Source organism: Tachypleus tridentatus, chromosome 10, assembly GCF_004210375.1.
Source record: "Tachypleus tridentatus isolate NWPU-2018 chromosome 10, ASM421037v1, whole genome shotgun sequence".
NCBI classification, from domain to species: domain Eukaryota; kingdom Metazoa; phylum Arthropoda; class Merostomata; order Xiphosura; family Limulidae; genus Tachypleus; species Tachypleus tridentatus.
The window spans coordinates 166,345,731-166,358,462 of record NC_134834.1 but is presented as its reverse complement, the minus strand read 5'-3'; the positions used below and the strand labels follow the sequence as shown (position 1 = coordinate 166,358,462).

The window sequence follows — 12,732 nt, the reverse complement described above, 5'->3', positions numbered from 1 at the left end:
TGTCTAAACAAGAATCATCACAGAGAAATCATTACATATTCTTAAGTTACTTGTTAGTACAGTGAAATATTATTGTTTATCGAACATGTTTATGTACAGACACATCAACAGATCTTTTCAAGTTATTCATCATTGTTGCTGCTTTCGGAGAGTTAAAGGTTGTCTTTCGTTTTCAGAGTCGACTTTTAAATCACTTAGAAGTAGGAAGCCCCAAACTTAGTTCAGTAACCTTCAATGACGTTATGATCGTAACGAGAACTCTTAAATTTAATCTGAATTATCTGCGTATTTCGTTACTTTATCGGGTCTTCAGCGGACATGGGCCAAGTGTGTTAAAGCGTTCTACTCGTAATCAGAGGGTCTGGGGCTCGAATCCCGGTCGCACCAAACATGATCGCCCTTTCAGCCGTGTGGGCGTTATAATGTGACGATCAATCCCCTTATTCATTGGTAAAAGAGTAGCCCAAGAGTTGGCGGTGAGTGGTGATGACTAGCTGCTTTCCCTCTAGTCTTACACTACTAAATTAGGGACGGCTAGCACAGATAGCCCTCGAGTAGCTTTATGCGAAATACAAAAACAAACTTCGCAGGGTGTAAATATACGAGTGTTTTTGTGTTTATTTTGTTTACCACAACTTCGCCTCTGTTGATGGATCTTCACCAAATTCGACATGAAGATTTGTATTTCCATGAAGAAATACATGTACATTTACAGTTTCATATTTTGTGTTTTGCCTTTCCTATGGGCGTTTTCGGTTTTAAAAGAATATATATGTAATTTATAAATATAAATAACTTTCATGTCCTAAGATAACCTTTTATTAATCATGAATTTACATGACTTCCATCCAGCTCGTTTCATTAAATGGATAGGTTGGTTCTTTGTTTTTAATTTTGTGCAAAGCTACAAGAGGGCTATCCGCTCTAGCCGTCTGTAATTTAGCAGTGTAAGACAAAAGGAAGGCAGATCGTCATCACCACCCACCGTCAACTCTTGGGCTACTCTTTTATCAACGAATAGTGAGATAAACTGTCACTTTAGAACGACCCGACGTCTGAAAGGGAGAACAAGTTTTTTGAGACAAAGATTCGAATCCATCATCCTCAAATTAGAGTAATAAGTATAATAAATTTCATACATATTAACATTTAATTAAATCCTAAATTAAAATTTCCCATTATTTCAAATTATAATTCGTAATAATATATCAGATGTTAGTATCGCTAAATAAGTTAGCATAAATTTTACTCTAAAATAACAATAACAATTGTAATTTATACATTGTTAGACGCACGTTACCACAGACTCGAGAGATAGAACATTACAGGTAATGAATATTCTAATATCATACAGTTCTGTTTTTTGTTAACAAAAAATAATTTTATTCCAAATACCTAGTGAACAACAGAACAATAAAAATTTACCATACTGTATTCTTGGATTTCTGTTTGATTACACAAAAATGTATATTAACAAGTGTATTCTATGAAAGAGTTTTCTGTATTTGTTGTTAAGAGTATCAACTGTTAAGGTGAAGGGTGAGTTCAATTTGAAATATTTCGAAAGCTAGAGAGAAAAACTTAACATGTTCCCAAACGTTCATACCAAATCTAACATCTTTCTCAGAGTTATTCTGGTGTGTCTGTTGTTATTAAAACAGACATCCAGGGCATTATATTTCCGAGAAATGCTTCATCAGAAGCAAAAATATATGATTTAGATAAGAACAACAACACTTCAACTTTTTGTACGCTGAAGTATAATTCCCAACGGCGGGTCTTTATATGGAAATTGACCAACACAGGTAAAAAACCCAATTCTTCCTATATTAAATCTATTAAGAACCAGCAGAGTTTTAGCCAACCTGACAATCAAAATCAATAATGATTATATTCTTTAACTCTCACATGATTTTAGTTTGGTCTGATTGTGCGTCCCGTTGTAATACACATATGTAACGGCCCCAATGAAACACAAATGTCTTTGAGGACATACACAGGAAATTGGCATTTCATAAAAGTATTTATGCAAATAAATCATAAAGTTTGGTGATGCTATCATTAAGTTTATCTATATATATTTCAGGAACTGGAAAATTTCAGGAAAAGGAACTGCCAATGGAGAAGGAAGATCGGAACAGTGAAGACGAAATGGAGAATTATATGTTCAACAATACAATAAACAAGACAAGCAGCATATTTCATATATTTGAAAATGCATCCTTATTTAAATTTCTAATCCTTTTAATTGCTTTTCTGTTTATTATGATTCTGATAAATGCGTGTTTCAAGTGTTATCACTTAGTATTGTAAATGTTCTTGTGTTATATCAATAACACTGGTTATTTTTCTCATTTGTTGTTACCTTCAAAAATAGATATTATTCTGCTTTTAATTTTCACAATAACAAAGTATCTCAATAAATTACATTTCCAACTATTCTGTGTCACAATTTTAAATTTTAAGCAGCTTTGTTAACAAAAAATACTTTTATTCCAAATATCTAGTGAACAACAGGACAATAAAAACTTTACCATACTGTATTCTTGGATTTCTGTTTGATTACACAAAAATGTATATTAACAAGGTGTATTCTGTGAAAGAATTTTCTGTATTTGTTATTAAGAGTATCAACTGTTAAGGTGAAGGAAAATTTTGATCATGCACAACTTTTGCGTAAATGAATTAAACATTTTATACAAACATGAAATATATCTCAAACATAACATAATACAGTAGTTTAGGACAACATGAAACCTATTGATCCATCCTGTTTGTCTCATCCTCTAAATTAAACTAAAACTATTTATAAATAAATTTTTTAAAAATTTTAAAGCTAGCCCTTATCATTCATATACTTTTCAAAATTTCTCTTAAAATTACTTTAAATTACTGCTTCCACATCATCAGGCAACTCTTCCAAATAACTACTACATTAAGAAAGTGAAAACAACTCCTATCCTGCAGAAATTTACATTTACGTCTGCCAGTCCTACCATTCTCATCATGAAGTACAAAACAGATGTTGCATCAACACTATCAATTTCATTAGTAATCTTGAACATTTCAATCAGATTCCCTCTCACTATTCTCTTTTTTCATGAGAAAAACAACTGTATCAAGTGGCTCACATATTCAAGTTCTAACCTCCATCAAATTCCTTGGCTAAATATGTGCTTTCTTGAGATCAAGAAAGTTGGTGAAACAGGAAATTAAGACGTTAAAAAGGATGAAAGCAGAAGACTGGCTGAAAATATAAAAATAACAGTTTGGATTTCTTTAAATATATAAAGTGTAAACAAAATGCCAGGATGCAGTGGCACCCTTAAGGTGTGATAAAGAAAGGCTTGTATGTGATGATTATGAGATGAATGGGTTGTTAATTGTTTTTGCTTTTTATTCTGTTTCTACTATTGAAGATTTAAGTAGTATTCTACATTTTGAAGATGGAAACAAAGATGGCTGCATTAATTCTGGGCTAGTCAAGGCAAAATTTCGAAGTTTAAAGGAAAATAAATCTAGTCATGTAGCTCTACACCCTGTCTTTCATTTTATAACAAGTTATCAATATTTCTTTTTGCCCTCTTCATGAAGTGTCAAGTTTCACTAACATTCTTGTAATAACAGACGACTGTTTTAACACATTATAAAAATAAACTTTACATAAATTCGAAGAAATACAAAAAATAATATTAGATGATAATTTCTATTTATTTCGTCTGTTGAATCACGTTTTCTTTAAGGCCTCAGTTTAAATATGGTTCAATGTTTCTTCCACAGTGATTTAATAAATCTTGTGTGCAGTTGAGCCTGTATTTAACTTTTATTTCGTTTTAGCTATTCATTAGGCTTAAAGAAAGAACTGGCTATTTATTTTACATTAAAATATTCTAGCAAAAATCTTTTTATTTTCTCTATAATCCAGAGAAATGTTTAATATAAATTACAATAAAAATATTTTTTTCTAGGAAGCGAGTAAAGACGTCATTAAATATCATCATTTGTGTATAGTTAAGCACAGAGTCATAAAGAGAGGACTTTGTATGCTCTCCTCAGCGGGGGTTTCGAAAGCCGGTTTATAGCTGTGTAAGTCCAGAAACATTAGCTGTACCACTAGAGAACCGAATGTCATCATCGTTACTAAAAGGTTTAAAACTTTAAAACATTAAGGAAGTTAACCTTTCATTAAAATCATTCAGTGTTACGCCCCCAACTTCTCCTGTCTCAGCGGTAATTCAGCAGTCTTACGACGCTGGCCCATCATTGCCAGAGTCGAAATCTGAGGGTCGCGGGTTCGCATCGCTGTCGCGCCAAACATGCTTGCCCTTTCAGCCGTGGGGGCGTTATAATGTGACGGTCAACTCCAATATTCGTTGGTAAAAGAGTAGTCCAAGAGTTGGCGGTGGGTGGTGATGACTAGTCTTACACTGCAAAATTAGGGACGGCCAGAGCAGACAGCCTTCGTGTAGCTTTGCGTGAAATTCAAAACAAGCCAAACCATAAACTTTTCGACGCTAAAATCTGGGCTTCGATACCAGTGACAGACAGAGCATATATAGCTTATTATGCAGTTTTATGTTTAACAACCTAACTAAAAGTTAGTGTCAATAATCTGCACATCCAAATTATAATTCTTTCATTCTTCGAAAGCTTCCAAATACCTAAAAAATGCTTATATATACACTGCTGGCCAAGATCTTAATGCCAATGAACATAAAAAAGAAATATGCATTTTGCGTTGTTAGAATCAACCACTTATTTGAGTAGAGCTTTGAGTAGATGAAAATAAGAAAAGGGAAAATAAAAAAAAACTTTTTTAAGCATCTAATAGGCAAAATGTGAACACTATGAAATTAGCCTAAATACTAGCTGGTCAAAAGTTTAAGACCATACCAAAAAGAAGTCCTAAACAGGGTAGGAAATGCCCAACAAGAAGTCTCAGTAGTGAGTTGTACGTCCGTCAATCCGAATAGCTGCAACATTCGCTTTGGCATGGTCGATATAAGCATTTGCAGAAGGCTGGCTGGAATGTTATTCCAAGTGGTGAAGATGACTTCACGAAGATCATGCACTGTTTGGAATTGACGTCCATTTCTATATACTTTCCTTGACGTCACCCCCAAACATTTTCAATGGGGTTCAGTTCGGGAGAACACGCTGAATGGTCCAAAAGAATTTGGTTATTCGCCAAGAAAAAGTTCTTTGTCCTGCAGGCTTTGTGGATTGCAACGTGTCCTGCTGAAAGATTCAGTCATTTCCACACAAGCGAGAGCCTTCACTCAATAAGGATGCTCTCTCCAACATGCCAATGTAGCCAGCTGCTGTTTGACGCCCCTGTATAACCTGAAGCTCCATTGTTCCATGGAAGGGAAAGCATCCCAAATTATGATGGAACCTCCTCCACTGTGTCGTGTAGAAAATGTCTCCGGCGGAATATCTTTATCGTGCAAGTAACGTTGGAAGCCATCTGGACCATACAGGTTAAATATTTTCTCATCAGAGAACAAAACCTTCTTCCACTTATCTACGTCCCATGTTTGGTGCTTCTCAAGTTTAACCGAGCTGTTTCGTGGTGTGGAAGGAGGCGTGGCCTTTGAAGACGTTTACGGTTTTTAAAGCTTTCCTCTCGTAGATGCTGTCTTATTTTTCTTGAGCTGCATTCTGCGTTCGAAAGGGCTTAATCTGGTTCGACGATCGTCTGGTGTCTTGCCGGACAACCCGTCGAATCCATCTGCTTAACGCCGGCAACATTTTCTTGGGCCGACCACTTGAAATTCTCGTTCCGTATCCCTCAGGGTCTTTTAAGAAATTTGTAACAGTAGTTTTATTACGTCCAATCTCACCATCGATGGTACGTTGAGAGAGATCTTACTTTTGCAGCTCGACAATTCTACCACGTTCAAACTCTGTCAGTGTTTTAGCCTTTGCCATGTTTTTACCCAATGTAACACAAGAGAGGCCAGTGGGAGATGTTGACAACGCTTATGCTTGAACACAAATGACTAAATTTCATTACGTGTTTACCGATTAACGCTTCGTTTCAGTATGGTCTTAAACATTTGACCAACTAGTATTTAGGCTAATTTCATAGTTTTCACATTTTCCCTATTAAATGCTAAAAACGTTTTTTTTTGTTTTTATCTTCCCTTTTCTTATTTTCATCTTTCGAAGCTCTACTCAAATAAATGGTTGAGTCTAACAACGTAAAATACATATTTTTTCTTTATGTTCATTGGCCTTAAGATTTTGGCCAGCAGTGTATATATATATGCGTAGTGGAAGCCCTTAAGAATTTAATTACAGCCTGAAATAAAACGTGGAAAGAAACGTAAATGAGACTAAAGCAGCTGGAAAGTGAAATTAAAATAGTTTACCGTATGTTATGTTCTTTATTGTAGAAAAACAAATATAAATTTCAAATTAATGAAAGAATATTATGATAAAAACTCGCAGGTGTAAATATTCTTTTCTTTTGGGATGTTTTATATTTTATTTTCCTTTATAAATATTTGTGCATTGTGCAACCTATTTCGATATTTGTGTTTGTACAAAAATCTGTACTACTAAAAATACTAATAGGTCTCATATTAATTAGATATGTTGTTATGTTTCTAAAAAAATACGAAGTTTAGCTGGTTGTCAACGGTTTTTCTTTTGGACAATTTATCAACAAAAAGGCATAAGAAAAGAACATATTAAAACGTAAATAAAAACTTGGAGAAATATGCTAAACGTGTACACTTTTCTTCATAACTTTCACTTTATTGAGATATGGCATATTTTTTGGATAAAAATTAAAATGAATGGTCAGATATTTTTCTTGTTGTAAACTCTAAGCTCTGAGACACTGAAATATTGACTACGTTTATAATAATTCATAGTGAGTCAGAAAATCAATGTGAAATGGTATATATTTCATTCGAATAATGCTGATGAATAGGTGAAATTAGTACCTGCGATAATAAATACTTTCCCTTTTCTAGTTAAGATTGCTTAAAAACGACGAACGACATTGTTTGTTTTCGAATTTCGCGCAAAACTACACGAGGATTATCTGCTATAACCGTTCCTAATTTAGCAGTGTAAGACTAGAGGGAAGGCATCTAGTCATCACTACCCACTGCCAACTCTTGGGCTACTCTTTTACCAACAAATAATGGGATTGATAGTCACATTACAACGCCCCACTGCTGAAAGGGCGAGCATGTTTGGTGTGACGGGAATTCGAACCCGTGCCCCTCAGATTACAAGTCGAATGCCGAGCCTGACGAACGACATATACAACAAAGTAAACGTTTTATAAATTGCGGTCCACGCAGTTATTAGTGGTTTTAGATTGTTTTTTTTTATTTCTGTTTTGTATAGGACAAGAGAAAATTTCATATAAATGCTAAATTTAACCGTCGAATTGTTTAATTAAATATTTCATTACAGGTTCTTATAAAGAAAAAAATACTTCAAATTGCCTATATTTATTTGCTTTTAAAATTTGGAAAGAGGAAAATAGGATTATAGGCTGTATCGACAGAAATATTGAATATAAGTCTACACATGTTATAGTTTCATTGTATAGGTTACTGATTAGGCCACATTTGGAGGATTGTGTTCAGTCCTGGGCTTATTATCTTAGAAAAAAAAATATTTGGAAAGAGTTCAAAGGAGGGTTACTAAAATGTAACCCTCCTAAGATGGAGAGGTTATCCTGTGAGGAGAGATGAAGATTCTTGAAACTGTTTTCTCTTTAAAAGAAAAGAGTTAGAAGGAATTTGATTGAAATGTTTAAGAATGCAAAAGAATTGATAATGTTGAAAAATTAACATTTTTCATACTTAACAGGAGAATTATAGAACAAAGAGACACAAATATAGATTTATGCAATGTAGAAGTAGTCGTTACCGAAGACAATTTTATTTTTCAAATAGAGTTTTTGATCTACGGAATTGGTTTCTTTTAAGTGTTGAAAAGATAGTAAATATTAGCGAGTTTAAAAGCAAGCTTAATAGATAAACAAAAAATAAGGATAGGCTTTACTTTTTTTAAATTTATTTATTTAATAGTTTTAGTTAGGCTTAGTGGATGGGACAGCCATTATGGACTGATAGATACCTTGTTGTCCCTAAACATTATGTTATGTTAAAATATGCATAACTTTTTGCGGTAATATACAGTTTTTCGAAACAGAAAATAATTAAATGAGCTTTTATACACTTTGGTTTTGCATTATATTTATGGTGTTAGAAATGTTTATTACGTTAGCCAAATATAATTATTTTACAGATTTTTTTAAAGTTATTTTTGGTTAGATTTTTAATATATTTAATTTCGTGTACATGTGTCGTTTCGATCTTCTGATAGTTTTAGTATTCACTAAACGTTAACGTTTTAAATCTGTTGCAGATAAGTGTATATAAAATGTTCTGAACATTTTACCACTTGTTAAAAATAGTGTATAAGGAAACTAAAAATTTGTAAGATCATGTTTGAATTTACACTTGTTTCTTTTTTCTAATATAAAATTATTTATTGATAAGTAAGAACGCAATATTTACTTCATTTAGTATTATACAAAAGTTTGAGATTTAATTAACAAAATAAATAATCAATAGATTATTTGTATCTATTTATTTTACAGTATTTCTTTTCAAAATATAAATATCTGCTTCACAATCTACAAGTTATTTCTTACTGTAATAAATGCGTAAAGCTCTTTATCCCCGTACTATTTCGGATAGGAAACACATGTTAAACACGACGCTGAAGATTAGATTTCTGACCATTAAGTACGTACGTCTGGAATGTTCCTACTGGAACTTTTGTTGTTGAAATAAAAGTTAGCTTTAAGTAAGGTCGTGTATGGCGCAAACTTAGTTTTACATAGAAACTCTCAGTCAGCTCTATTCTATATATACTTAAAGGTAGCGCCTGAAATTACATGATTTGTTTTTTGTTTTTGAATTTCGCGCAAAGCTACTCGAGGGCTATCTGCGCTAGCCGTCCCTAATTTAGCAGTGTAAGACTAGAGGGAAGGCAGCTAGTCATCACCACCCACCGCCAACTCTTGGGCTACTCTTTTACCAACGAATAGTGGGATTAACCGCACATTGTAACGCCCCCACAGATGAAAGGGCGAGCATGTTTGGTGCGACGGGGGATGCAAAGCTGCGACTCTCAAATTACGAGTCGCACGCCTTAACCAACCTGGCCATGCCGGGCCTTCATATATATAGGTGTGGCTCAGAATAGCGTATATATTTTAAACACATTTCTTTTATTTAAGTTTGTTTTTCATTACTGCCACGAAATTACATGAAACTTATAACATGTAAAATTATATGTAAACTCAATATGTTTCTCGTTTTACTATATCTTGTTTTACCTTTTAGTTAAACGTTCATTGGAAATGTGGCCAGAGGTGACTTCATGTTTAACGTGTTTCGACTGTGAGTCAAGAGGGTTCATAGTTCTGAACCCGTTGTTACAGAAATTCGTTCTGTATGTTTCTAGCGTGAGTACGTTAAAGTAATGATGGCCAAATCCTACCATTTAGGCAGACAATAACATCCCAAGACCTGATAGTAGTTGTTGTTCATTTACTGTCTTCCCTTTAGCTTATCAATTTAAGATGAGGTACCGCTAAATATACACTGTATTTTGTGTAACTTAAGGATTCTAAAACGTTTGGAATCAGGTTTACTCTTTAATCTAATTAATTTTTGCACTAATAAAAACACGTAGCACAATGAAGCAAAAGTCAAACACATTTTCCTTTAACAATGTAGGCGAAGACAAGTTTGGTTGCTATTACCATATGACAAAAATAATGTATTACTTCAAATTGTAGACCTCCCATTCCTATACTGCCATGTTAAATAAAAACATAAAATATAAGCCAATATAGTCAAAGTTATGATAAAAGTTTACTATTGAATAACTGATTTTTTATTTATTTTCACATCTATGAAAATACTAATAACACTAGAAATAGATACATTCCTTCCTACCTTAGAACATACAGAAACTTCGGATCTCTCGTACTAGATCCAAGACTAGGTATACAAATATGCTTCTGTGAAAACCTGAGATTGCCATTATCCTTCTGCATATTGTTATATAAAGTTATTGTGTGAGGTGATAAACGAAATAAAATTTCTAGATTCATACCTTAAATCGAAATACCTTGGGATTTTCTGTAGCCGTCTTTATATTAGGTCTACGAAATAGCTTATTGGCAATCGATAAACGTTCTCAGCACTTCCTTAGCATGAACTCGCGTGCAAAGGCTGAGTGCATTGTTTGTTTTTAACATGCTCGCCGAACACAGTTTATATATTTCCAGGAACGACATGGCGCCAAAAGACCTAATGTTTTCTTCTACAAAGTAAAATTCACAAACATGAAAACCGTAAGCTCTTGTTTTTCTCTTAGTCAAAGCAAAACACCCAGACATGGCACCACAATATCTTGTTTTTGTATTATATAAACATTAAGGGCACGAAACCAGTATGCATTTTTCCTTTCTTAAGCAAAGCAAAAGGTACATGCATGTTCTCACTGTGACTTGCTCTGCTCTTTAACCAAGCAAAGCAAACATTATACACGTGATAACACTATGTCTTGTTCTTTTCTTAAGTAAAGTAAAACCTAAACGCCCGACACCACAAAGTTTTATTTTTTAACCACACAGCACTAGATCATGAATTAAGATTTAATTACAGAAAATAAATAATTTATAAATCCCCAATTTTGAAACATTCTTATATTATTTACAGTATGACATTACATTAAGATTGTTGCGATACTCGAAGACTTTAATGAAATGAATCGAGTACATCCATATTTCCATAAAAGAACAAAGACATACCCATGGGTTTACTTTTAATTTTCCACATCTAAAAGTAGTCATACGTTTAAAAGGGCAACATAAAAGCTGGTAAAACTATCCTACACCCCGCAAAGAAGTAATAGGAGGTACTAACACTATTCATCTCTGGTGTTTTGTTTCCCTGCCCAATCTTACAGGCCCGGCATGGCCTAGCGCGTAAGGCGTTCGACTGGTAATCTGAGGGTCGCGGGTTCGAGCCTCGGTCGCACCAAACATGCTCACCCTTTCAGCCGTGGGGCGTTATAATGTTACGGTCAATCCCACTATTCGTTGGTAAAGAGTAGCCCAAGAGTTGGCGGTGGGTGGTGATGACTAGCTGCCTTCCCTCTAGTCTTACACTGCTAAATTAGGGACGGCTAGCACAGATAGCCCTCGAGTAGCTTTGTGCGAAATTTCCAAACAAACAAACAAACAAACAAACCAATCTTACAAGAGAAAAACTGAAGTTTTCCTCATATATGTAAAGCGATAAGTATTCTATAGAGACGTTAATTTTTTATTGTTAAAAGTAAAAGTAGAGATGCACTGGACCCAAAAATATTTTTACTAGCAATAACAATAACAAAATCCTTGACCAGTTACGTTAAATATAAGACAGCATTGGGATGTCATTTTAAAATCGTAACACCAAAACAGGCACAATACGGGTAATAAGATGACAAATATAGTTTAAAAGTTCTAAAGCGAGAAAAGTTTATAGTAGCAAATATTATATTTTTTCCCCGTTATGAATCACGGTAAATCAGCCAGTTTATCAATTATTTGTTACTCTTAAATCTTATGGCGATGTATAAGGTAAACGCAAGTAACACACACACACGTACAGTTGGGTATGGCTCTAGCCTCGTACATTGGTTTCTGTGCATGTTTGTTCCAGAAATTTTAAAACAGAAATATTAACTAGATTAGTGTTAAAGGTTGCTAGAGTCATTTTTTTTTTCAATTTCGCACAAAGCTACTCGAGGGCTATCTGCGCTAGCCGTCCCTAATTTAGCAGTGTAAGACTATAAGGAGGGCAGCTAGTCATCACCACCCACCGCCAACTCTTGGACTTCTCTTTTACCAACGATTAGTGGGATTGACCGTCACATTATAACGTCCCCACGGCTGAAAGGGCGAGCATGTTTGGTGTGACGGTGGTTCGAACTCGCGATCCTAGGATTAGAGTCAAGTGCCTTAACCACCCGGCCATGCCGGGCCTTCTACTAGGGTCAATAAGCTAATTCCACTCGTTTACTATTCAGTAAGCTATATTCCTGATACTGTCTAAGGTATAGATAAGTGTTGCATATGGTTTGAAAGTAGTATCAGTTAATACCTTCTAATGGTATTCATCTACACTGAACAAGGAGATGTGCGTAAAGATTTCTAAAAACATATAACATATAACTGTGCAAAACCACGCAAGAATTTCAGATTTAGATATTTAGTCACTTAGTTAAAAGTAAAAACGAATAATTTCATAAAGCATGACATTAAAGTTCTAGTTATAAAATTAAATCAGCATTATATTTAATTTCTTAAAGAAATCACTATATAAAAACACACACATACAATCACTTCAGCGTATCCATTTTTCTTCATTTCAAAACCTTCAAACTGCCATTGTAAACGCAAGAACGTAAACCTTAACAAATAAAGCTTTCTTCATGATTTACGTGCAAGCAAAAATGGTAAGTACAGGCTTAGTGGGATGTATCGCAATACATTTATAGCTATATACAAAAAAATATAGCCCCCTCCGCTGGCGCAGCGGTAAGTCTACGGATTTACAAATCTACAATCATGGGTTTGATTCCCGTCGGTGAACTCACCAGATAGACCGATGCGGATTTGCTATAAGAAAATAC

General features: G+C 34.2%; 1 protein-coding gene and 1 non-coding gene across 3 annotated transcripts in view; both read right to left on the bottom strand.

Moving 5' to 3' along the window:
* Positions 1–10,125, bottom strand: part of LOC143230858 (uncharacterized) — a 113,910-nt gene extending 103,785 nt beyond the window's left edge. The window contains exon 1 of one of the 2 annotated variants that reach the window (XM_076465122.1): positions 10,002–10,125. In XM_076465122.1, the coding sequence (XP_076321237.1) occupies positions 10,002–10,102 (101 nt within the window). In that variant the 5' untranslated portion in view covers positions 10,103–10,125. The remainder of the gene's footprint in view (positions 1–10,001) is intronic. The other variant, XM_076465123.1, reaches the window with a different exon arrangement.
* LOC143231205 (small nucleolar RNA U54) lies at positions 9,228–9,297 on the bottom strand. The gene has a single exon (XR_013016833.1). It is a non-coding gene; the product is annotated as a small nucleolar RNA U54 (small nucleolar RNA).
* Positions 10,126–12,732: the final 2,607 nt, after the last annotated feature.